The 23,037-nt window shown below is 46.2% G+C and overlaps 2 protein-coding genes across 5 annotated transcripts in view; one reads left to right on the top strand and one right to left on the bottom strand.

Annotated features, from left to right (window-relative positions):
* Window positions 1–2,645: 2,645 nt before the first annotated feature.
* Window positions 2,646–23,037, top strand: part of MAPKBP1 (mitogen-activated protein kinase binding protein 1) — a 126,251-nt gene continuing 105,859 nt past the window's right edge. For 3 of the 4 annotated variants that reach the window (XM_067557935.1, XM_067557939.1, XM_067557938.1), the window contains exons 1-2: window positions 2,646–3,472; window positions 4,520–4,941. In XM_067557935.1, coding sequence (XP_067414036.1) covers window positions 4,825–4,941 — 117 coding nt within the window. In that variant the 5' untranslated portion in view covers window positions 2,646–3,472; window positions 4,520–4,824. The remainder of the gene's footprint in view (window positions 3,473–4,519; window positions 4,942–23,037) is intronic. The other variant, XM_067557937.1, reaches the window with a different exon arrangement.
* On the bottom strand, window positions 13,512–13,907 carry LOC137159683 (NADH dehydrogenase [ubiquinone] 1 subunit C1, mitochondrial-like). Its single transcript, XM_067558149.1, has one exon. It carries the CDS (start codon window positions 13,891–13,893, stop codon window positions 13,639–13,641), a length of 255 nt encoding a protein of 84 aa, XP_067414250.1. The 5' UTR covers window positions 13,894–13,907; the 3' UTR covers window positions 13,512–13,638.

Raw genomic sequence — 23,037 nt, 5'->3', positions numbered from 1 at the left:
TAATAGTTCAAACTATTATAAAAGTGTGCCTCCAAAGGAGATGGAAGTAGAGCTGGTTGAAAACTTCCAGCTGAAAGTTTTTCTGTGGAAAATTGGTTTTTCATTCCCTCCCCACAAAGTATCAGCTTTCTGTGGAAAATTTAGATATTTTTGTCAAACTGAACACCTCAAACCTGAAATATTTAATGTGAACACTAAAATATTTAGATTTAGATATGCTACTGAAGTGCCACCTCTCCTCTCCAAGAGGGGAAACCAAGGTGCATCATGGGAGATGTAGTGTATCTAGGAAACCTGGCCTATACAGGTGAATGGGAGCAAGAGACACCCGTAGTATAACTCCAATGAGGAGCATTTCCCAATCAAAATATGTCATTTTTTAGATGTTTGGTTTTTTTACTGAAAAAATAAAAAATTTGGATGGAAAACCTCTCCATTTTCCAACCAGCTCTAGCTGGAAGAGTATTATGGGCATTTCTCTGGCATGCTCTGTTTCCTTTGAAATGCAGCTTTCATTAAATAAATAGAGTCTAGCTCTTCTGCTTGTGTAGAAAACATTGTGAATGATACAGCAGTGTGTTTCTTAGTTTGTAGAGACTGAAGCAGCAGCTCTACGAAATATGAACTTCATGGGATATTCAAGCTGGAACCTAATGATGGTTAAAAACTTTGACATTTTAACTCTTTTATTTTGTGATTCTATTCTCTTCATGTTCTTATACCACACTCATCACCCGAGTATCTGAGCACCTTCTAGTAGGGCATTAAGCAACGTGACTACACATCTGTCCCGTGTAGTTTGTTCTCTCATCCATTCCCTGGGGGAGAGGAGTGCGCAGTGGAGTGACTTGTTTCGGTTGGGCTTTAGAGTTTTGTTTTGTTTTAAAATACCCCTGTTGTTTTACCCTTATTGTAGAGAGTTCCACTGTGCCAGAGGGATGTGGTGTTGACCACAGTCTTCATTCCAGAGCTTTAGGTGATCTTTAGCTGTCACGAGCTAGTGCTTTGAAGTTAAGGACTGAGACCTTGGACTTGATACGATATTCTGTGGGAAGCCAGTGTAGAGAGCGGAGGACAGGTTTGATGTGTTAAACACAGACAAAAAAAGGTCATGATAGCAGAAACATCCAGCTAATTTGCTTGTCCAGTGTGGTTGGATATCTTAGAAATTAGAGATGGAAAAGATATATTAGCTTATTCCACTGGGGTCACTACAGGACTTTTCCCTACAGTAAGGGAGGGTTTTGACCAGTCCAGCTTTAAGACCTTGTTCCTGCAAACACTTATGAACGTGCATAATTTTACAAGTGTGATGAATCCCACTGGCTTCACCAAATTTTCACTAATATTTTTGTCAGTGGCCAGCTGTAATTCCCATTAATACCCAGGGTTTGACGTGAGCCACCAAAGATGGGACAAAGCAGTCACCAATGAAGGGAAAAGGAAAGCAGCCATCAAAGGAGATGGGGAGGGAGAAGAGTGTGGAGGGACAGCTCCCAAGAGATAGGATGGGGTGTGGCAGGAGGAGGGAAGGGAAAGCCATGGCAAGTGGGGCATTAGTAGAGTTTCACCACTTTTACCCCTGCTTTCCTCACAAGTATTGTAGGCTCCCATTCCCTCCCTTAAGACTCTGTTGTGCCTTTTAGCCACAGCCCTGAATTGGGAGCAGTGTGGAGTTGCACAATCTCTTCTGAGCTCACCGGTGCCCTGGAGAAGTGAATCCACTGCTACATCCTAGACCAGTGATACTCCGACCTCATTGACGCAGGAGCCAAATCAGTGATCAGCATTACCCAAAAGAGCCACAGAAGTGTGAATTCATTGTTTCAGTTACTGTGTGTATATGTGTGTGTGTGTAATTCTTACAGCAAAATGATTGACCAAATAGTTAGTAGCACAGTAAAAAGATCTTCACTGGTTAATAACATATAGACTGGTTAAAAATTAAATCACACGCTGGTTTAATATCATGTGCTGCAAAGAGCCAGAGCAGACACATGAAATGGCCACTTCTAGCACCTGAGCCCTGGTCTGAGTATCGCTGCCCTAGATACACCCCCTTTCATAGCCACTCAACCTGCTTAGCCAGGGCTGGCAGGAGGCTCCATGGCTGGCCTGGCTCCTCACCCACTTTGAGGTGATCAGCACCACTCGTGGCACTGGCCGGCGGCAGGAGCAGTCCCCGTGTTTAGGGGAACGCGAGCACTGGAACTGTGGCTGAGCCTGAGCCTCTGCTCCCTTGTGTGCCTGCCCTGGCACCAGCTGCCATCTGGCTCTGATGTTTGAGCCTTTGGGCTGGGGCAGCAAGATCCTTGCCTTGGGGGCCACCATGGGTGGAAGCCCCTTCCCTCAGCTAACAGCCCAAGCAGTGGGGGGTTAAACGGTGCCCACTGAAGGGGGGCCGTGAGAAGTCTGGCAGCTAGCGCTGGGGCCGGGGGCCGGGAAGTGGAGGTGAACACAACCACCTGACGGATGCCTCCTAGGGCGCTGCTGGAAGGTACCCAGAGACGGGGGGAGCGTGGCATAACGAGACCCTACAGGGACCAGAGCAGCCCGAGTTCATTTGCTGCAGAGGCGTCACCAGGCACCGCGGGGTGAAGTACAGGCTGCTTCCCCCCTGGAGACGGAACAATCGCCCTCTAATTCCTCCTCCTCGGCCAGCCCCAGCCCGGCTGCTTCCTCCTCTAGCTCGGCAGACGGCCGATCACTCCGCCAGGCTTTGCTTTTGCGGGGTTCCCCGCTCCGCTCTGCAATTTCAACCCCCCCCACTTTTTTTGGTCCTTCAGCTTCGCGTTTTGACCTGGGTGAGCCACCATAGCCCCAGCAAAGCTGCCTGCTGGCTGGGTCTGTGTGTGGGGGGGAGCTCTGCCGCTGCCGTGCCCGAGCCTGCTGCAGGCGCGCGGACGATCAAGCCGCACGGGCAGGGGCTGCCGCGGGGCGGGGGGATGCGAGCGGCGGCGGGAGCCAGCCTGGAACTCCCAGAGCGGAAACAGCTGAGCGCGCAGGCGGCCCGGGGCCGGCGGCGTTCCACGAGCGGGAGCCAGCCGGGGAAGGCGATCGCCTCGCGGGGAGGGTACAGCGCCGGGGGCACGGGCTCTGGTCAGTTGCAACGGCAGCCCGGTTACAGGCTGCGGGGAAATTCACCAGCGGAGCCGTAGATCGTCTGCCCTCCCCGCACTTCTCCTCCCCGCCCCCCCCGCATTTAAAACAAAACCCTCTCCGAAGTGGTGACGAACTCCCTGCTTCGCTCTCTGCAGTTTGGGTCTCACGCCTAGTCCTCTCCCCCGGGCACTGCCGATGCCCGCAAAGCTCTGACACCAGGAGGCGGAGGAGGACGCTGAGACTTCGGAACTGGTTTTTCTTTCAGGGAGGATTGGCTGGATGGACAGAGCCTTGGATAAAATCCTTTTTAATCGCACTTCCCTGCTGTCCCCTCGCCCCCTCTAGCAGACACCTCTCCTGCTTCATCAAGGTAATATAAATCGGCCCGTGCAACCGCCTGCTTGAAAAGTTTGTTTTATTTTTTTGGGGGGAATGTTCTGCTTTATTTACATCGCAGAGCTTAATTTGTGCCAGAGCTGAGCCCTGGCACGTCTGTGCTTGGCAGTTCACCTCTAGGTTTGCTGCATCAGTTATAAATGTAAACAAAATTGCTTGAGCCCTGCCAGTTCTTTCATTACAAATTAAGCACTGTTAAAATGAGCTAAATTCCACCCCCCCCCCATCTCATTTCTGCAAAATGAGTGGCCAGTGCTCTGAAAGGATGCGTGATCTTGCTGACTCTAGCACTTTTCCCTTCCTTCCCCCCCATCTTGCATGAAAGCAAGGACGGTATTTTAGTGCAAACTGCTCCAGTTAGAAATCTGACTTGATTCCCCCTAGCCTAGTGGCTTGGGCAAAGGTGTAGAAGATTTGGCCTGAGGTCTATAATCATTGCCAGAGGTCATGATTTCCCTTTATAAATAGGGGTGTGTGTGTAATATTGTATGACTTTATATTTAGATAACATACAGTATATTAAAAAGCAGAGCTAAATTTATGAGAGCTTTAAAAACACCAGCGGTCTGCCTCTTGTTTACTCTCTGTACCTTAGTGTGACTTGTATTTTGTATTTGTTATTATTTAATAAAACATCAACAGTGTGCTCTGCAGCCCATAAAACACAGAAAATGAAATGGCCCCTGTCCTCTCTGGACTAGTCTGTGGCTTTTTTTCTGCAATTGGATGCATGTGGATGAGCTCCTGCTGCCGGTAATGGGCTCCCTGTGGGTTCCAGGGGCTGCTTTCCTGGATCCAATTGCAGGATCGAGGTCTCTGTGTTTAAAACTTATATCCTGAAATGTCTCTTTTAAAGCACATCAGAACTGTGGCTCTTTAGATTTGTAAATTACTTATAAACACAAAATTGTCATTTGCAACTTTTAAAAAACTTCTTTGCCACCATGAATGAATGATATCCTCTCCATCTAGATCTCAGAAAGACTTATATGGTGTCTGTTTTTCTCTCTGCATTCCCTAGGAATACAAAACTACAATCTATTAGGAATGTTTTTTTGACCCATGAATCATTGGCATTTTAGATCTCAAGTGGTCTGATCCTCTAGCGTCTGCCCAGGAGAAATCTGAAAACATACTAGAACACCTTGGCTCTGAAGCAGACAAGTTCTGGTGAAGCAGAAGTAGGAGTCCCTGAAAATGAAGTCAGTGAGAGACATGTGAAGGAGTGTGAGGCAGCCCTGAGCTTGTGGGTGTGTTGGCCACAAAGCTGGGCTGATTTACTGAAGATTTTTTGTGCGTGGGGTGATACTCTCCCTTCCCCCAGCTATGATGTCTGTTGAAGGATCTACGATAACAAGCAGGATAAAAAACCTGCTTCGCTCCCCATCCATTAAACTGAGGAGGAGCAAACCTAGAAGCAAGCGAGAAGACATCAGCAGTAAGGTGAGTGAGCAAGGTGTTGGCATCACATTTAACTTTGTTTCCCAAGGGCCTGTCTGTGCTAAAAAACCAGCCATATCGGAACACCTGGCCTACAATGCCAGCATCCAGTGCAACTGAAGCATAGCTTTGTTTTGTGTTAAAGGGACCGTAACTGTGTCTCTGAACCTCACTAAAGTCCAAGCCGTGTATTTGCACATGTTGGATGTAACTCATGTAGCAGCTTCAGAATAAGTCATGTTAAAAACGTTTGCTTTGGGGAGAATATTAAATGGATCTAGTTGTTCCCACCCTTTGGTCTGTGGGCATTTGCTAGTCTCCCACAGAGAGCTGCCTGGTCCTATGGGGCTGGCTCCTCCTTGTTTCATAAATATTAAAAAAACGTAATGAATTGCTATAGATTCCACAGGGCTGTTATGGGAGAGGGGATGGGTTGCAAGATGGCAAATTGGAGAAGAGATGTCCATGACATTATTCTGTACTCAGATGAGGTCCACATTCCAGAGACGCGTGAGAGCCCTTGAACTAAGTCTCCTTACTTTGTGTGGTTTTTGAAATGAATAAAAATGGCAAGCATAATCTTCAGGGAGGTTTTAGCATATACACAAGGTGGGGAGGGGAGGGGAGGGAGTTTACTTCAGGGCCCATCCTCTTCTTGGTGTCAGTAAAGTCAGGAGGCTGAATTCATGACAGAAACAATTGTTCCTCTGGAATTGACTCTAACGTCATAAAAAAGAGGATGATAAGTTAATTGCATGGTAAAACAGAAGGAAAAACCAGGCTGGGTGGCATTGACTATTGGCTAGAGCAGAGGACTGTGAATCAGGGGACTGACTTTTATTCCTGACTGCCACTGACTCATTGTATGAGCTTGGGCAAATCACTTAACTTTCACACACCTCAGCTTCCCCATCTATAAAATAAGGCCAACTATTCCTCCTTAATGTGAGGCATCATTAATAAATGTGAAATTTGTTGGATGAAAAGAGTTATCTTATTGTTTGTTTAAAAGCTACAGCTTCAAAAATGTAGCCATAGTAGCAAAGAAGGCTTGAACAACTGCTGGTGAAGAAAATGACATTAGTTTAAATGTTCTCTCTTTGTCAAGTTTGCCCCAGTGTAAAATCTTGCTCTTAAAACTGTGGACTTTGGATAGCTGCTGAATACCAATATGCTCAGCTCTCATTTACTCCCCGCTTCCTTTGCCCCGTCCCAGTGGGATAAACTGTACCCTGCTTCCTCCAGATTGTTTGGGGAAGAGTCCTCTCTGTTTGTGTGTAAGCTGTATGTGCTGCATTCAGTACGGCCTGAGTGGTCTCTGACACTTCTTACCTGCTGCTGATGGGTTCTTGGTTAGTCTGCGTTCGCTGATAATTTTTCAAACCATGAAAAGGACACGTGTGCTATATCGCGTTGGGAGTATTGGATTCAGTTTCAGTAAATGGAGAAGGTATCCAGGCTCAGCTGAACACTGCCTGTTCCTTTTCAGAGCTGGAAACCACTGCTAGGGAAACCCCTGGCCGCGCCCTTGTACCAGTTCAGTCCTTTCTACTGTGTATGTCTTGAAGAACAGCTCCATTGTATCTTTCTGAGTTGGGTATTGTGAAGTACTTCTGCCAATGCACTTGCACTGCAAGTTGTCTAATCCCCACAGGGAATGACAGATTCATCCCACACCATTAAAAGGAGGTTTTCATATCGTATTAACAAGTGCATGAATGCAACAGATCAGTGAGATGCAGAGAAACAACCTTGTGAGGCACTAGGGGCTGCTTCTTGTGGCATCTTCTTGATCCTTCCTCATTCTGGGGAGAACATGGGTGGAAGCAATTTACTGTCCTGAAATGCTACATATTAGTGCTCTGGGAAAATGGCATAGGTGTGCCTGCTCTCTGGTATAAATTCATCCAACTTTGAAGTCCATCTAGTCTCCTTGCCTGACTTCAGGGGGACTGCTGGTACAGGCCAACAGGACGTGGCCCCTTGTCAGAAGTCCAACAGGAAATGCTTTCCTCTGTGTATCACTGGAGATGCCTTCTCTTACCACATGCATGTTCTTATGCCTTCTCGAGGTAACAAGCAGCTTCTACCACTACAAAGTTGTATGGGGCGCCATCCTTCTGCTGGAAGGCACAACTGTAAATCCATTGGCATTGAATGATCGTGTTAAACCTGTAACTTCTGAATGGGTCCCTTGTTTGTTCCCTCTCCAGTGGTCTTGCTTGGATAATGAGCAAGGTTGCTTCCAGGTGGTGGTTAACTCTCTGCACTTGTATGTTGGGCAGTCTGGAAAATGCCAGCATTCAAAGGGTTACATGTCATGTGATCATGTGCCTTGTTGCAAAGCCGTAACACTAGCACCAAAGTATGGTGGCTTAGGGGGTTTCTGGCATTGATTGGCCATCTCTTTCTGGTGAATGCTGGATGCTTAGGTAGGAGAGAGCAGGGCTGTTGTTCTGGAGCCATACTTGAGAGACCACACCTTCCACACTAGGTGTGTAGTAGCGGGGTGGGTGGGTGTAGGCCCGCCCCTCTGAGGTAAGAGGGTAGAACCACTGAGCTCAGGTTACTAGTGATTTCTGGGGACAACAAAAGAGACCAAAGGTTAATAATGAGGGATTCAGAGGTGGACACTGAGCAGAGAACCCCAGACAGTGCCCACCTCTCTTCAAAGGCATCTAGAGAGTCACTGGCTGCTGCCCAGGGGAACTCTGCCTGGAGACATGAATGGACAAGGGAATGGAAATAGGCCCACAATCATAGAGCACTCTTCCATCCAGTGCCCTCCTCCTGGAGTGATGAATGGCCGTCTTGGCCGGAGGAGGTTGATGGGGAAATCCTGCATCTTTGGGGAACCAGGGATGTAGTGTGCAGGGAAAAATGCAGCCAGAACCTCAGCGGTTCTGGAGGAGCTGGAAGGAGGGCTGCAATCTGATGCACTGTATGTACATGTGCTCCAGGGTCTCCCCTTGCCGCAAAAGGGACTGGTGTCAGAGGTACACGCTCATGCTTATGGCCCCATGGAGGAGCTGCCAACTAATATCCTTGGCAGGCCATGGGACCACCATGCTAGGTGTAGTGGAAAAATGAAACCCCTTCAGCTCCACATCTGCCTTGCTGAGCCTTTCAAGCCAATGTCACCTCCAGCAGCTCCCCTTGGAATTGGTAAAAGCCTGCAGCAAAGGGCTGCCTTAATTTGTGAGTGCTGTGATCTGCCCATGAGGGGAGGCCATGCCAGGATAAGGATAGCTAGAGCTCTGGATGAGGCCTCCCAGGCTGATATGGGACCTTCTTTGTCTCCAGCGTTTTGGAATATGATTAGAGATGCCTGTGCAAGGCTCTGAATAGGTCAGGGGAAGAGGAGGAGGAGAAGCTTTGTGCCAGCTGGCTCCTGTCTGTGGTACAGATCTATAATCCTTTGCTGAAAGCGGGCAGACTGTAAGAGGTCTGCTCTGCTGAAACCTGTATTGCTCTGAAAGGAGGAGTGGGCACAAGCACAAATAAACATTTTGCAGGAGGGGTGCGAACAACCTGCAATGCGCTCAATGGGAGCTGCCAAAAGAGGAAAAACTCGATTTGTGACCTTGTTTTGCTGCCTTATGACAGCCTGAAAGGTGTGTGTGTGTGTGTGGGGGGGGGGGGGTGTGTTGTGAAATGTTATATGCACTCATCACTTTTTAAAACTCAAGTGCCTGACAAACAGTTAGGAGAAAAGACTTTTTTGTTAAAGCTGTAGTTCCCCTTTCTTTTTTGTAATAAGGAAGTGATTGCATTCTGGTCTTCCAAGGAGAATTCCCACAGAAACAGGGAAGACAGACTTAATATTCCTGATATTTTTAAGATTAGGGAGAAAACCCTGTAAAACAGAAAACCCTTTCAGACAGAACTTGAGAAATGGGATACATTTGTTTTTCAAGCTGTTTGTAAACAAAACCAAAACAACAACAAAAAACACCAAACACTCATTTGTCAAAATAATGAATTTTACTCTTTTTTTTTGGTAACTCTACTTTTAGCACCTCTTTTCCATTTCTCCTCCTTTGCTCCCATGTTAGATCCCTTCTTTGAGTTCCTTCTTTGAGATTAACAAGCACAGATCTAGGATATGTAGCATTTCATCTCCAAGTCACTGACTGTAGTATCTGCTAGTCTTAACTTACTAGCCAGCCAGCAGTAATTGGAAATAAGTGTGTAGGTCTTAGTTCAGTTTCTAGTGGCTGGCTGTCCACAAAACTGCCCCGGCAATTAGCACCCTTATTAAAAGTTTCAGCAGAGAGGCTGAGCATTGAATAGGCCTCGGGTTTGAACTCCCAGCTGGCTTCATAGACGATCCTTGAGAGAATCATTGCCAAGGCAGTGAGGGAACCTCTTAGTTGAACACAGGATTTTGTATAGGTCTCCAGGGCTGTTAGAACAGCAGCACTTTCTGTTTTTGTACTATAATGCACTGATCACTGTAGTATCTTAGGTGCACCATTCTTGTGCCAATTTATGTTTATCAGAGCCTCCATTAACCAGCTCTCCATATTAACCAAACCACTAGCTGTCTTGGGCTGATAGTGGTGGGAGCTTGGCTGGTCAGCCTCAGGTGGCGGGGGCTGATGGACGGTCAGCCCCCCGATCTTAAAATAAGGATATGAATCTTGCCTGGTGTGGGATATAGCTGAGAATGCCAACCTCATGACAGACTGATATAGATAGGACAGACACACCCCACACCGGTGGTTATTCTAAATTTGATTCACCAAACCAGTAACAAAATAGGCTTCTGTATCACCATACTGGTTAACAAGAAGTTAAACAATCTGCTGTAGGCAATCCAGCCCTTTTTACCACCCAGACAACTGGTCTTTATGATGAGAGATTACTGAAAACCAGATTCATCATATGTAATGTTCTTCCAATTCCAAAGGATCAGCCACTCCACCAGGTCAATATATATTCAGATCTTACCCAGAAATCATGCTTAAGCCAATTCTTTAGTATCTAAAACTAAAGGTTTGATGATATAAAAGAAAACAAATAGTTAAAAGAATCATATATTACAAATGGTTTTTAGGGTTCATAAATCCGGATCATAGCTGTGAAGTTCAATCTGCTAGCTTGTAAAAAGTCTCTCTGGTTTTACCCAAACAAGTTTGGGGGTGGATAGGAGAGTGGGGGGGGGGCATTCAGTTCCTCGTTCAAAGCTTCCTTAGAAAATTACAGTCCAGAGATGAGAAGCAGGGATGAAGACAAAGCAGTGATGTCACATCTTCTGCTTACATATCTTCAGCCTAGGTATATGGAAAGTTGCTGGCCCAAGATGGAGTCTCAGATCGCATGTCCTTACCACATGTCCTTCCATGCTTTGCTGACTCTCAAGCTTGGTCATTGGGTCCAGGCTGTCTGAGGGATCCAAAAGAAAGGCTTACTGGGTGGGATGAATTTCTCCAATGACCCTTTGTGAGAGTGGAGCGTCATTAATGGACCATCAACACAGAACTGTTTAGTCCTGATGTAAATCTATCTGCGGGATGTCACCCAGGAACACAACACATGTTTGAGATACAAATGCATAGCCAATATTCATAACTTCAGATACAAAAATGATACATGGATATAAACAGGATTATCATACTTAGCAATTCATAACTTCTCCATTGATATCTTATATGACATGCTTTGTACAAGATTTATTGCAGCTTGTAACAACAGTGACTGTATTAGTGTAACTTGTCATTTTTCTTTTTATACAGCATCGTAGAAGGGGAGAAAGCTCTTTGCCAATTCTCCTGATTATCTGCATTTTTGATCTGATCTGGCCCAGGTCTCCGTTATATTGGATAAACGGGGTTCTACTGTAGTTAAACTGGGGAAATCCTTAGCATGGGGTGCAGTTAAACAGGTATACAAAGGTGCTTAAATGTAGGGGGATAGACTATACCAGCATAAGCATGTTTATTCCTGGTATAATTGCCTCCATCCTGGGAAAGGGGAGGGGAATCATTTTTTTAATTGGTTTTATTTCTAAACTGATGTTTGTAAATTGGTGCAAAAATGGCATGTAGAGCAGGAAACTTAAATGCTTAAAAGCTGCCCTGCTTCTTTAAATGATTGAAGTCCAGCTAAGTGAAGGTAGGGATTTATTTGGGTGATAGAGACTCCTCTTAAATCCCAAGACAAAGCCTTGCTTCTGCAACAGCCCACCCTGACTTTCCTATGCACAATGTTTTAGAAGGGAAGTTGGATGCTGGGGATGGTCTCTGGTGGCTCTGTGAGTGGCATTGTGTCTTGCAATAGGAGAGAGCCTGTTTGAGACAATCTTGAACTCTTGTTCTTGGCAGGCATTGGGAAGGATGCCAAGCCTGGGTCTACACTTATTATTTAGATGGACCTAGCGACGTTGTTCAGGGACGTGAACAATTCAAACCCCTGAGCGCTGTCAGTGAGCCGAACTAACCCCTGGTGTAGATGCAGTTACGTCGACAGAAGAATGCTTCTGTTGACCTAGCTACTGCTACTCCGTGAGCTGGGTTTACCTACAGTGACAGAAAAACCCCTTCCATCAATGTAGGAGGCGTCTACAGTACAGCTGTACGATGACATAGCTGCAGCTGTGCCACTGTAGCGCCCATGGTGTAGACGTGGGCTGAGATAATGCTTTCAGTTCAGCATTGCAATTGGTCGTCATCACCAGCCCCTCTTCCCTGCCACTGGTTGTGCACATGGTTCTGAACGTTGTGTGGATGGAATAAGGAGGCCTGGAATGAAGCAGGGTTCTTGGAAACCAGCTTCCCCCTAGTCTTTGCTTCATGAAGGCAAGGGTCACTTTAGCTTATGTCCTGGTCAAGGCTGACCAGGGAGGATGTGGGTGAGTCCAAGTTTGGGTGCCCCTGCTTGTTGTCTGCTTCCAAATAACATTACATAGCTGCCCTCTCAAGATTCCAAAATTATTTTTTGTGTGTGCATATTGGGGTGATGTCTGTAGCAGGAAAGGAAGATCCACAGAACATAGTCAGCTGCTTCTGGAGCCTGGGGACCATGGGAGAAAGGTGTAAAGAAATTGTTTCTTTCTTTGCTAAATCTCGTAATGGCACATCTGTAGATCTCAAGGCACGGTAGAAAGGTGAGTAGGCATCATTGCCCCCACTTCACAGATGAGGAAACCAAGCTTCAGTGACTTGCTCATGGTCACAGCACGAGTCAGCAGAAGAAATGGAATAGCACCCAGGTTTCCTGGCTCCCAGGCTGGGTCCTTTATCTGTTGGCCTGTGCTGCCTCCGTTAGATATAATCCATAAATACATGTTGCTTGTAGTTGACGGACCGTTCATCGTGTTAACGTTTTTACGTGCCCATTTCTCCTCCCCTCTTCATGCTACCTGTTATACGCCACCTTGAATTTCTCAGCTGGGATACCCATGGTGAAAGCCAAAGGCAGCTCGCACTTAGAGTGAGGGCCGGGTTAATGAACAGCAATGTTTCTTTGCTAGGCATCTCCCACCACAGTCAGTTCTTGTTCATGGAGCAAGGAAGACACAAGGCAGTAGAAAAAGTTTGTGCATTTGTTAGTTAGAATGGGAGCCTGTTTCTAGAGATGCTGAGCAGCTGCAGCTCCCACTGACTTCCAATGGAGTTGTGGGATCTCAGCCCTTTCAAATGGATTCTCCATGGATATTGAAAAGATATCGCCCTCTGGCTCTTGGAAAGTAGCCATGTAGTCCTTGTGGCAGGACCGTGATGGTGTTGCTAGGGTATGGTTATCTTCTGCACCAGTCCGGGGACATGCTCCCCATGCTGGGTTTTTCCCAGAATGTCCTGTCTATACCCTGGGAGGAAGATCAGTAAGACCCATTGGAGCCTCTTGCTGGGGGAAGGGTGGGATGGCATGCTAACATGTGAGAAGCAGAGAGCATGAATAACATACAAACAGGCCATCTGCTGTGTGTGGTTTTAATGGTTGCTACACGCCCTGAGTGCTCTCACGCTTCTTGTCTGGATGATCTTTCACAGCGCATAAACCCATGTTTTGTGGTGATTGTATGTCTCCTTTATGTTAGTCAAAGGGCATTTGGAGAGAGTGTGGAACTTGGAAATACAACCTTGCCTGTGAGACTTGGACAGTGTCTGCTGCGTCCCCACCACCCAGATGCTGTGTTGGCTGGTGGTCTGAATCTCAGGGCTCACCACAGTAACTGTTTGGAGCCAGCCAGGCCTTAAATGTTGTGTCTGTGCTATGAAAATGAGTCTGGGATGTAAAATACAGCCTCTCTCCCTCAGTTGGTGTCTCACTGGGGCATGGACAAGGTTCCAAAGAGTTCAGGACCTTCAGTTTTGCTAGAGACCTGGTCAAAAAGTGAGACTGCTACATTCCAGGCCAACTGAAGGGGTGGTGTTTGACACCCTTTGTCAGACATGGCTATTTGTTGTAGTGAAGACACAACCACGTTTTGTGCCATGGAGCAATGTCTGCACTGGGGCAGAAATAGAATACACTCATTTTGGGCCAAACTGCTTCTGGAGCCAGGGGTTTGAAGTTGAGTTGAGTGCACTATCCCACATGATATTGATATTGATTCTACAGCGGTTGCTGTTTATTTCACAGTGTTCTATACAAAACATTGGGAACTGATAAATATTCAGATATCTTCTGATACACTGTTCATCATTTCCTTGTGGATTACAACTATCATTCAATTGCTTCTAAGAGCATCTTCAACTATGAACATCCTGTACATGCATCACGTTTCTCCCTCGCTTCTTTTCTCTTTTCATATTCTATTACATCGTCATTATGTTGCTTGAAAAGTAGGACCCAGAGAGCTACAGTGCTGCCAAAACACAGTCCAACATTTAACCAGTGTGGTTTTGTATGGTCAGGTTTTCTTGCAATGAATGCAGAACGAATCAATGTCTGGTTCAGGCTCCCGGACGCCAGGAAGAGCCGCTTCGCCAGTCCCAGTGGCGGCGCCATCTTTCCGGCTCAACTCACTCATTCTACAGCTGTTGAAATGTAGCCTGTGTTCTGGGTCTTTGGGGCAGGGACTGGCTGTCACCATGTGTTTTACAGTGCTTAGCAGAATGGTGCCCTGATCTCAGTACTACTGTAGTACTGATCATGAACGATCACCAAGCTCCACTGTCATCCACTTCAAGCTTTCATTGTGTCTGATTCATGGTGTCTGTTCCTTATAAAGTCCTACAGGGCTCCTGCAAAGCACCGATCACCAGAACCTCCCTCAGCTCCTGGCGTTCTCAAGTTCTATCTCCAGACATAGCCTGTTCTCTGCACTTTGAATGGTGAGAACTCCAGTGAGGCTGGCATGCATCCTGCTGAAGTGTGAATCAGGAAATCTTCCATGATTACGCTAGCACTTATGAGAACTGCAGTGGGAGCATCTGGAGACAGGACTTAGGAATTTCATTACCACAATGCCATTTAATTTTGCCTTGAACACCTCTAGAGAACATAATAGTAAAAACACCTAAGGCCTATCTACATACTTGCCACTGGTACTATTGATGGAGCTGTGCTGTGGACTAGTGAGATATTTCCCCCCTTTCCCCCAAATGCTGATTCACTGACAATTTGGGAGCCCTTAATGAGATGAGTCTTCAGCAGTAACACGTACATCAAGTGGCATATCAATTAGATTGGAGTGGCAGTCCCAGGAACCTTGTTACTGTAAGCCTGGTAATTTTGCTACCACCCCAGTGGAGAGGAAAGCTTTTACAGGAATTGGTAGTGTAGACAAGGCTATGGACTGGTCTTGATTCAGTATTGCCAGGCTAGGAGCTCTAAAATTCAGTCCCACACATTCCCCAAAATACTAAAGTGCCTCATTGGTCAGTGAGAGCAACATGGTTGCAAACCAACTTGGAATTTCTAGATCAATGGAGTTTGACATAAGGCATTCTGGCCGTAATAAAGAGTGTGACTTTTGCAAGAATGAAAAAAAATTTTTATTAAGAAAAATAATTATCTTCCTAACACGTACCCTGCAGGGTTATCCTGAAACCTCTCCTAAAATTCTCTTCTGGCAGGAGAGTGCTCATGAGAAATATCAGCCGGAAAGCCTGTTTCCTCTGGAAGTAAGAGAGGATGAAATTTGGGTTTATAATGGAAATCTAGTCACAATAATAATGTCTTGATAACAGGCACATGTAAGAGTTTCTGATAAATGAAACACTTGTCAGAAGTCCCAGACCAAACCATTTTCTAGAGCTCTGTGATGAATAAAAGGACCCAACGTTTTGACCTCTCTCCTTGTATTTATATTAGAAGCTGTGGAGAACAATACCTCCCAACCCTTCCAAAAACCCCTCCCTGCTGTAGGGCCAGAGAAGCAAAGGGCAGCCAGCACTGCAAGTGGCTGTGCTTAAGTGCTGGCTTCCTAGATTTCCTGTGCTTAATAAAGTTAGCATCTAATGCTCCCTGAAGGCTTTGAAGTTGACACTTCATGAAGATGAATCGGGTAAGTGGGCAGCTGTCTCTAAAGGTTTATTTATAGTAGGGATGTTTTGGTAAAAATGTCCTATTGGTGGAAGCAGCGGTGTTTTTAACATTACCCAAACCGATTTGGAGCAGGTCTAATTAACATGATGTAAAAACACTAGTGAACAGGAGAGCTGTGGTCTGTCCAGCACTCCCAATGTTGCTACCACCAATGGCTCTGCACCCAGCAATGGTCTTTTCAGCTCATATCCTGCAAGGCCTTACACACGTGTAACTTTATGCGTTGTGAGTAATCCTATTGAAGCCAATACAACTACTTATAGTGCATACAGTTAAGTAACGTGCATGAGGTATTGCAGGGTCAGCGCCTTAGACCGACAGCCCCTTCCCCAGGAGCTTACAGTTAGTATGTTTTGACAGTGCCTAACGTGACCTCACTGCAGCCCTTAGGCACTTTCATCATGGAAATATTACATAATAGTGAGAATATTTTTTTCAGAGGGAAAAGCCTATTGTTCATAAGGCTTGTCTCCTTTTTTGGTGGCAACATCTTGTTCTTAGTATCCAGGTTGCATAAGGCACATTTTTGTCCTGTATTTCGGCAATAATTTTGGAATGGACCATGCACTGTGATATAAATGTGTGATGATGGTACAAAGGCATACAGAGAGCATGGATAACACTGGGAGGTGCTATCTTAGACCTTATATACACTAAAAAGGGTTTGTTGGTATGGCTATTCCGGCAAACCCTTCCAGCAGAGATCTTGTATTGGAAAAAGAGTGCTTTTGCTGGTATAGTATATACCAATTCCCATCATGAAATAAACTATACTGGCAAAATGACTCTTTTGACACTATAACAGTGTCTACACTAGCTGCGTCTTTGTAGTGTAGACCAGGCCTAGGGCTTTTGTTGGTATAGCTTGCCAATTGTGGATGTGGTTATTTTTTTTCACTCTGAACCAAAATATCTCTGCTGTCAAACTTTTAAGTGTAGACAGGCCGCAGAAACCGACATTGCCCTGTATTTTTCATATGGCTGTCTTATTTCCTTAAAATGGAGATGGTCCTCCTAAGGGTGGGGGAGTTGGTATTACTGTTTTTGCAAGGGTTAAATAGGGAAGTAAGTGTATGGGTTTAGGCCTCTTCTATGCTACAACTCTAACGCAGGCAGGGGACCTAGTTACAATATGGTTGTCCTATGGTCTGCTTACTACATGGTTTCAAAGTTTTGCTGTAAATGGGACCTAATCATGTCCCTGAAAACCATAAGTCCAGCCTACACTGCCATTTCTGACCACGTTTAAGAGGTATCTCAAACATGGTTATAGTTGCAGTATAGATGGGATTTCAGGGCCCTATCTAAAGTGGATTTGAATCAAGGGAAGCAGTATATTCCCATGGGTTGGCTATTGATCAGGGAGTTGGGAGATTTGGGTTCTTTTCCCTGCTCTGCCATTGGCTCTTGTCCCTCTGTGTTTGTTTCCCTATCTGTAAAATAGAGAGAACACTTAACCGCATCTTGCGATGTCTTTCAAAATTTATGAATAAAATGCTATATAAATGCTCAGTATTTTGTTTGATACCCAAGTTTTAAATTGGTTTACACCTTGCCCTAGACAAAGTAATTTCAAATATTGTTTGCTTGGCCAACGCAGATGGAGCCAAGCTGTTGTCAAATGGGCTGTCAAAAAACTGTGATTGAGCCTCAGTTGGGGTACTTGTCTTTGAGCCTGTATCTGCTGTCAAAATACCCTGGTTAGCTGGAACCATGTTTAAACAGTGTCCAAGTTACATTTTCAAAAAAATAGTTCAAAGCCCCTTATAGATGGGGCTGTTGACACTGTTAGAGATGCCACCAGACAAAAACCCTGAGCTTCTTTTGAGAACTGGGAATCCATCTCTTTCCAGCACTGGGAGGATAATCTTCCTATCTGATAATCCACCGATTATGCTGCTTGGCTCTGCAGTTAAGCTGTTGAGATGTATTTTATAAGCAATCAGCAGTGCAAATATCTGGCATTGTGGGGGAGGGAGGGGAGACAGGGAAAGGCAGGGCACTCTGGTCAGGTCTGGAATGGTTTTCTTGAGCTTCTTTGTAGCCAACATCTTGACTTGGTGGGTGTTGTGAAATGTTCAAGAGACCATGAAAATGTGTAGAGGCCTCAGTTTGTTCCTTTACCTCCGAACCCGTGTATGAGCAGTTTGATGGTAGTTTATATATGAATGATAAGCCTCACTTTGTGCTGCTGTTTTCCCCCTGACTATTTCAAATCAAGGTTATCCATTGGTGTGATCTTGCAATAGTATCACCTTCATGACCTGCAGAAGAGCTCACGTTCTCTGTCACCAGCAGATGTTGGTTCAATAAAAGATATTACCTCACCTAGCTTGTCTCTTTTAATATAGGGTGAACAGATGTCCCAATTTTATAGGGACATTCCTGATATTCAGGGCTTTTTCTTATATAGGCGCCTATTACCCTCCACCCCCATCTTGATTTTTCACACTTGCTATCTGGTCAATCTACTCTAATATCCTGGGCCTGACACAGCTACGACATTACTGTATACATAGATGACTGTTGTCAGCCGCTGGTCTCCCTGCATTGTTGCTGGAAATGGTTTGCCTGCTAGTGTGGGTGGCCCACAACCATTTGCTTTGCTAAGTTTCAGCTCGCTTTCAGCACTGGGGCTGAAGTTTGTTCCCTTTCATCTGTGCTTCAAAGTACATAATTTTCCATCCTGTGTGGGGAGATTTGTTGCTGACAAATATAGCGAGGGAACAAGTCTGTTTGCAAGGGCAGTGTAGGGAGCATAGTGTTTGAGAATGTCTTAGTTGTGAACTGGACCTATACAGGGTGCCCAAAATGAATGTCTGTACCCAGGAATATCAATGTAAACACAATGGCCAACAGAGTGGCTTGTGTTCTGGTTTGTTTTGTTTTCCCTGACTACACATGTGAGAGCTACTAGCTGACATGATATTAAAGATCCATGCAGCCTATCCACACTACAGCATATTATGTTAGTTATACTAGAATTGCTCCCATATAACATACCTACTAAATAGGCTTACAAATTTAATTCCCATCTACAGTGCAAGTCCAAACCCTACTGGGGGACTACTTTATTGTAACTGTGCCCCTCACTCTGGTAGCATCTACTGTGCAGATGGGACTATGGAGGAAAGTACTTCCGTTCCTACTAATTTGTTTTTAGATGTTGATGTTTTTGCAAGTGGTTATTGCAAATGACATTTCCCAGCTGGTGTTCAGCAGTCCTCTGGAATATCTGCTGTACCAAAAGCTTTCCTCCTTGCTGCCGTCTCGATTCATAAATGGAATCATATATTCCCTGGATTTGTGGCATTATAATCTGTTGTCGTGGAGACCATTGTACCCTGACCCATCTGGGGCTGTGTTGTCTAAATGGGGAGGTTCTGAGGGGCCTTGGGCTGTGTTGTCTTAATGAGAGAGGAGCTGGGACTTTAAGGGTGTGTCCGTGCTGCATGCCTCTTTCAGTGGTGTCTAGTATACATGCTGTGTGGCCTCCCCCCCCACCCCCCAGCACGAGTATTTATATTAGCGTAGACAGTGAGGCATGGCTTGGGCAAGTAGAGTAAAGAGAGGTCTGAAGGGCTCTATACTCACCCAGCCAGGCCTTCCCCTCTACACTGTGATTTTTAACCGTGTAGTGCCCTGCTGCTTCCCCGCTGCTGGAGCCTGTTGTAGACTTTAAGATCAGAAGGGGCCAATATGATCATCTAGTCTGACCTCCTGCACAGTGCTGGCCACAAAACCTCACCCACTCCCTCCTGTAATAGATCCCTAACCTTATGACTGAGTTACTGAAGTCCAAGTCAAATCATGGTTTAAAGACTTCAAGGTACAGAGAATCCACCAGCAAGTGACTTGTGCCCCATGCTGTGGAGGAAGGCAAAAACCCCCCACAGCCTCCGCCAGTCTGCCTTGGGGGGAAATTCCTTTCCAATCCCAAATATGGCAAGCAGCTAAACCAGTGATTCCCAATCTGTGGCCTGGGGGTCCAAAAGTGGCCCGCCGGGCTTTCAAAGTGGACTGCCGCTCCCCTCCCGCTGGCTGCAGAAGGGAGCTGCTGCCTAAGGACCCAGGTGGAGAGTGTTGCTGCGGGGCTAAAAGACCGGTGCGGGCTCCTTGCTGCAGCCAAGGGGACAGGAGATCAGCGCTCCCCTCCCCCTGGCTGTAGCAGGGAGCACAGCAAAACGCTCTGTCTGGGTCCCTAGGCGCTGGGGTCCTGCTGGAGACAGAGGGAGGGGAGCACTGATCTCCCGTACCACTGGCTGCAGAAGGGACCCACTGCCTAGGGACCCACGTGGCGCGCACTGGGCTACGGGATGCGTGCGGTTTCTCTGCTGCAGCCAGGGGGACGGGAGAGCCTCCTCGCTGAACTCCTTCTGTCTGGCAGCAGGGAGGGGGCTGTTGGTGGAGACTGGTGGCCCTTCCGGGTAGTAAAAATTATATCTGTGGCCCTTGAATGAAAAAGGTTGGGAACCGCTGAGCTAAACCCTGAGCATGTGGCTAAGACTCACCAGCCTGGAAAAGACTCTGGCAGTGGGCAAAGGCTCTGGTGGCAGGGAGCGGGCTGCAGCAAGGAAAGTCTCTGCCAGCTGCTGATGCAGGGAAAGGCAATGGGAGGCTGCACCTTTCCCCTTGCCTTGCCTCTGCTGGAGCCTTTGACTGAAACTGGTTGCTACACGCCACAGTGTGGACACAGACTGCTTTCCACTGCTGTGTGTAGCTACATGTATCTTACCCGCCACTGAATGTAGTCTGAATGTGGGGGTTCTTCCATAGTGGAACCGAGAGCAACACTGCGCTGCTGAGCTGAACAGGCTGGAGGCTGCATGCACATGGGGCTGCATGCACATGTATTGTGAAGTGAGTGCCGATTAACTTAGGATGGTTAACAAGTTTGGAAAGGTTAGTTTGGACGCTCCCAAACAGTTGTCTCCGGACATAAAAGTTTGTGATTTAGCAATTGATTTAATTCCAAGTAAAAAATGTTAGTGTGAACAAGTGCGTAATGGGCCCTACTCCGCATTCTCTTCCCTATTCCCCAGCTGCCAGCAGGTTTGGAGAGTGGTGTGTGTTGGGGGTGGGGTGTTTTTTCCTGAGAGTGCCTGGGCTAACTGAAGGCCGGCTTGTGAGAGAGGATGTCTGTGTGCGTGTATTTTAATACACACAATATATTTAAATGTACACAATCTATTTTAATACACAATATTTTATATTCACAATGTATTTTAATTCTATTGACCCAGGCTCTGCACTGAGCAGTGTGGAATGGGAGACGAGGCGGATTCAAAATCAGGCTAGACAATGCTATTGAAATACCTGGGGTGCTCTTGGTAACAGAGGCTAAAGTTGCAGCAAAACCACTTCCCACCCACCTTCTGCCTCTGACTAGCCTCCACTATCCTGACTAGACAGCTGAGTTTCCCCCTCAGTCAGGGAAAATCTTCCCTTCTTTTCAGAAGGGAAAAGGAAGATAGATATAGGGGAGTTGTAATCGGGGCATATGGGGTTGGAGGGCTATTACTTGACCATAGAGAATTCTGAGGTGTATCTCAATGAGAAGAGAAGGGTTGCTCACTGCAAAGACACTTGTGGCTTTGCATACTTTTACTGCTACTGTTTCCTGAAGATTTAAAAGAACCAGAGAAACTCCCCACTTTGTACCCCACTTACTCCCTAAAGGTCGGCTGGCAATCATGGGAGAGTTTCTCTTTGTGCATGGTTTGTTCTGACACCTGGGCCCACATCTTACTGGGAGGAGTGGCCCGAGAAGCCTTAGCCAACCACCCTCTCAGAGGAGAAGGCAGTATAAACAGTGCTGTAATTCTCCAGGCAGAAAAGAGCTGACATCTTTGGGCTGGGGTGCGGGGAGGGGAGCTGCAGGCCTGTTTTTTGTGTAGCATTTGGGGTTATTTGTGTCTGGGAGCTCTCAGGCTGGGGAGACAGCAGAACTATAAATCATCAGCGATCAGTGTAAGCCTCAGAAGCGGTTAGGGCAGAAGGGAGAGCTTAGAAGCAAAACCCATTACAAAATGTCAAAGCGGATGATTCTTGCTGAGGAGTGTGGATTTTCCTAAAACCAGGAGGGTGCTACTCTCAGAATGAGTGCTCTGCTTTTTGGGAGCAGAAAGAATGTGTGTTATAATGCAGAAGAGGGGATTTATTTCTAGGTCCCTAGGCCTGCCTGCCTGCTTGGGCTTTGTCCCACACTCTGCTCTCTAGTGTGATTTTAATTTAAATGCCTCTACTCCGTTCCCTAGAAAGGAAAGAGCTGTAAACAGCTGCCAAGTAGGATCCTAGACTGTAAAGGATATTTAAACAGAGTTGCTGTTCTGGGCCTTGGGTGGATAATGGGCCCAGAGAAAAACTTATTTATATATAGAACTCAGAGGAAGTAGATGTTCTTGTCTGTCTGTCTTGTGCCTATGGGTATATTTAAAATACACACACACTGATGTGCTCTCTCATGCTCACTCTCGCTAACTTGCAGAGTGGCTTACAATATTGTGGCGTGTATGTAATGTATGTATAAACTTATTTTGGATGGTAATTTTGATCCCAGAATATTTAAAAAAAAAAAAAAAAAAAAAAAAAAATTAACCAAGATGCAAGATATGGCCCCAGTCCTGCAAACATACACATGTGTGCAACCTACCTGGAAACGATGGTCTGCACTGAACCTTTTTAGAACATTGCATGGCAGATGCTGTCATCTCTTATGCCTTGGGAAGATGAAACAGTGTACAGTGTGACTTTGGACACTGGTTGCAAACTATGAACTACACTGTAAATCAGTGCCTGCTTCAGTCATTTGCCAGTGGCGTCTCAGACTTACATCAAGCCACTTCCAAAGCTACCCATTGGCTCACTGATCTGACTTGGGTATTTGGACCTTGCTAATTATCTCTTACCATACAAAAGAACAAGGCAACTTTCCTCCTCCTCAGCATCCTGCACTGTTAGTCTCGTGTAAACTGGCTCCATTGGATTCCTTTGGGATGATCTCCATAACTCTGCCACTCATAAGTGTGGGGGGAGGGAGTCTCCAACTTCTGTAGATGTATCTGCCCTGGGGAAGGGAGCATGCCATAGCAGAAAGGGGGTGTGGCTAGCATGTTACTTCACTCCAGCCTGGCTGGCATACAGCTGCCTTGAAGTGTGCTGGGCCATCATGGAACTGGCCTAGAACTGGGTGTCTGTAACTGGCTCCTTTCCAGGCCCCTCAGCTGCACCCGGTGGAGTCAGTGGGAGCAGACTTAGGCATATCCTGAAGTGCTTGTGAAAAGCCCCAAGGGTTTTTTTCTCCTCATAGTGGAAATTTATAGCTATTGAGCTGAATCCTGGTTCCATTGAAATAATGGTAGTTTTGCCATTGACTTGAGTAGAATCAGGATTTGGCCCGTAATCAGAGCTCTGTTTTAAGCTTTTAAGGTAACTTCAAACACTCTGCATTGCGGGTCTGCTGCTCTGTGGTCATGCAACCTGGCCATCCCTGCTTGAGCTCTTGGCAATTAGAGCTTGGTTCCAAATGACAAGAGCTGGCAGTTAACTACCCTGTTGCGAAATCATTGGGGCTGGAGTAGAAATCTGTCAGTGGTGTTCAGG

This window comes from Emydura macquarii, unplaced genomic scaffold, assembly GCF_026122565.2.
Source record: "Emydura macquarii macquarii isolate MOO-44397 ecotype Brisbane River unplaced genomic scaffold, CSIRO-AGI_Emac_v2 contig_1876, whole genome shotgun sequence".
Classification (NCBI taxonomy): Eukaryota; Metazoa; Chordata; order Testudines; family Chelidae; genus Emydura; species Emydura macquarii.
Note: the sequence above shows the minus strand (reverse complement) of the source record. Positions and strands in the feature narration are given on the sequence as shown.

Excerpts from the sequence above, each read along its gene's own strand:
- LOC137159683 (XM_067558149.1), bottom strand. The coding sequence starts at position 13,893 with ATGGCGCCGCCACTGGGACTGGCGAAGCGGCTCTTCCTGGCGTCCGGG.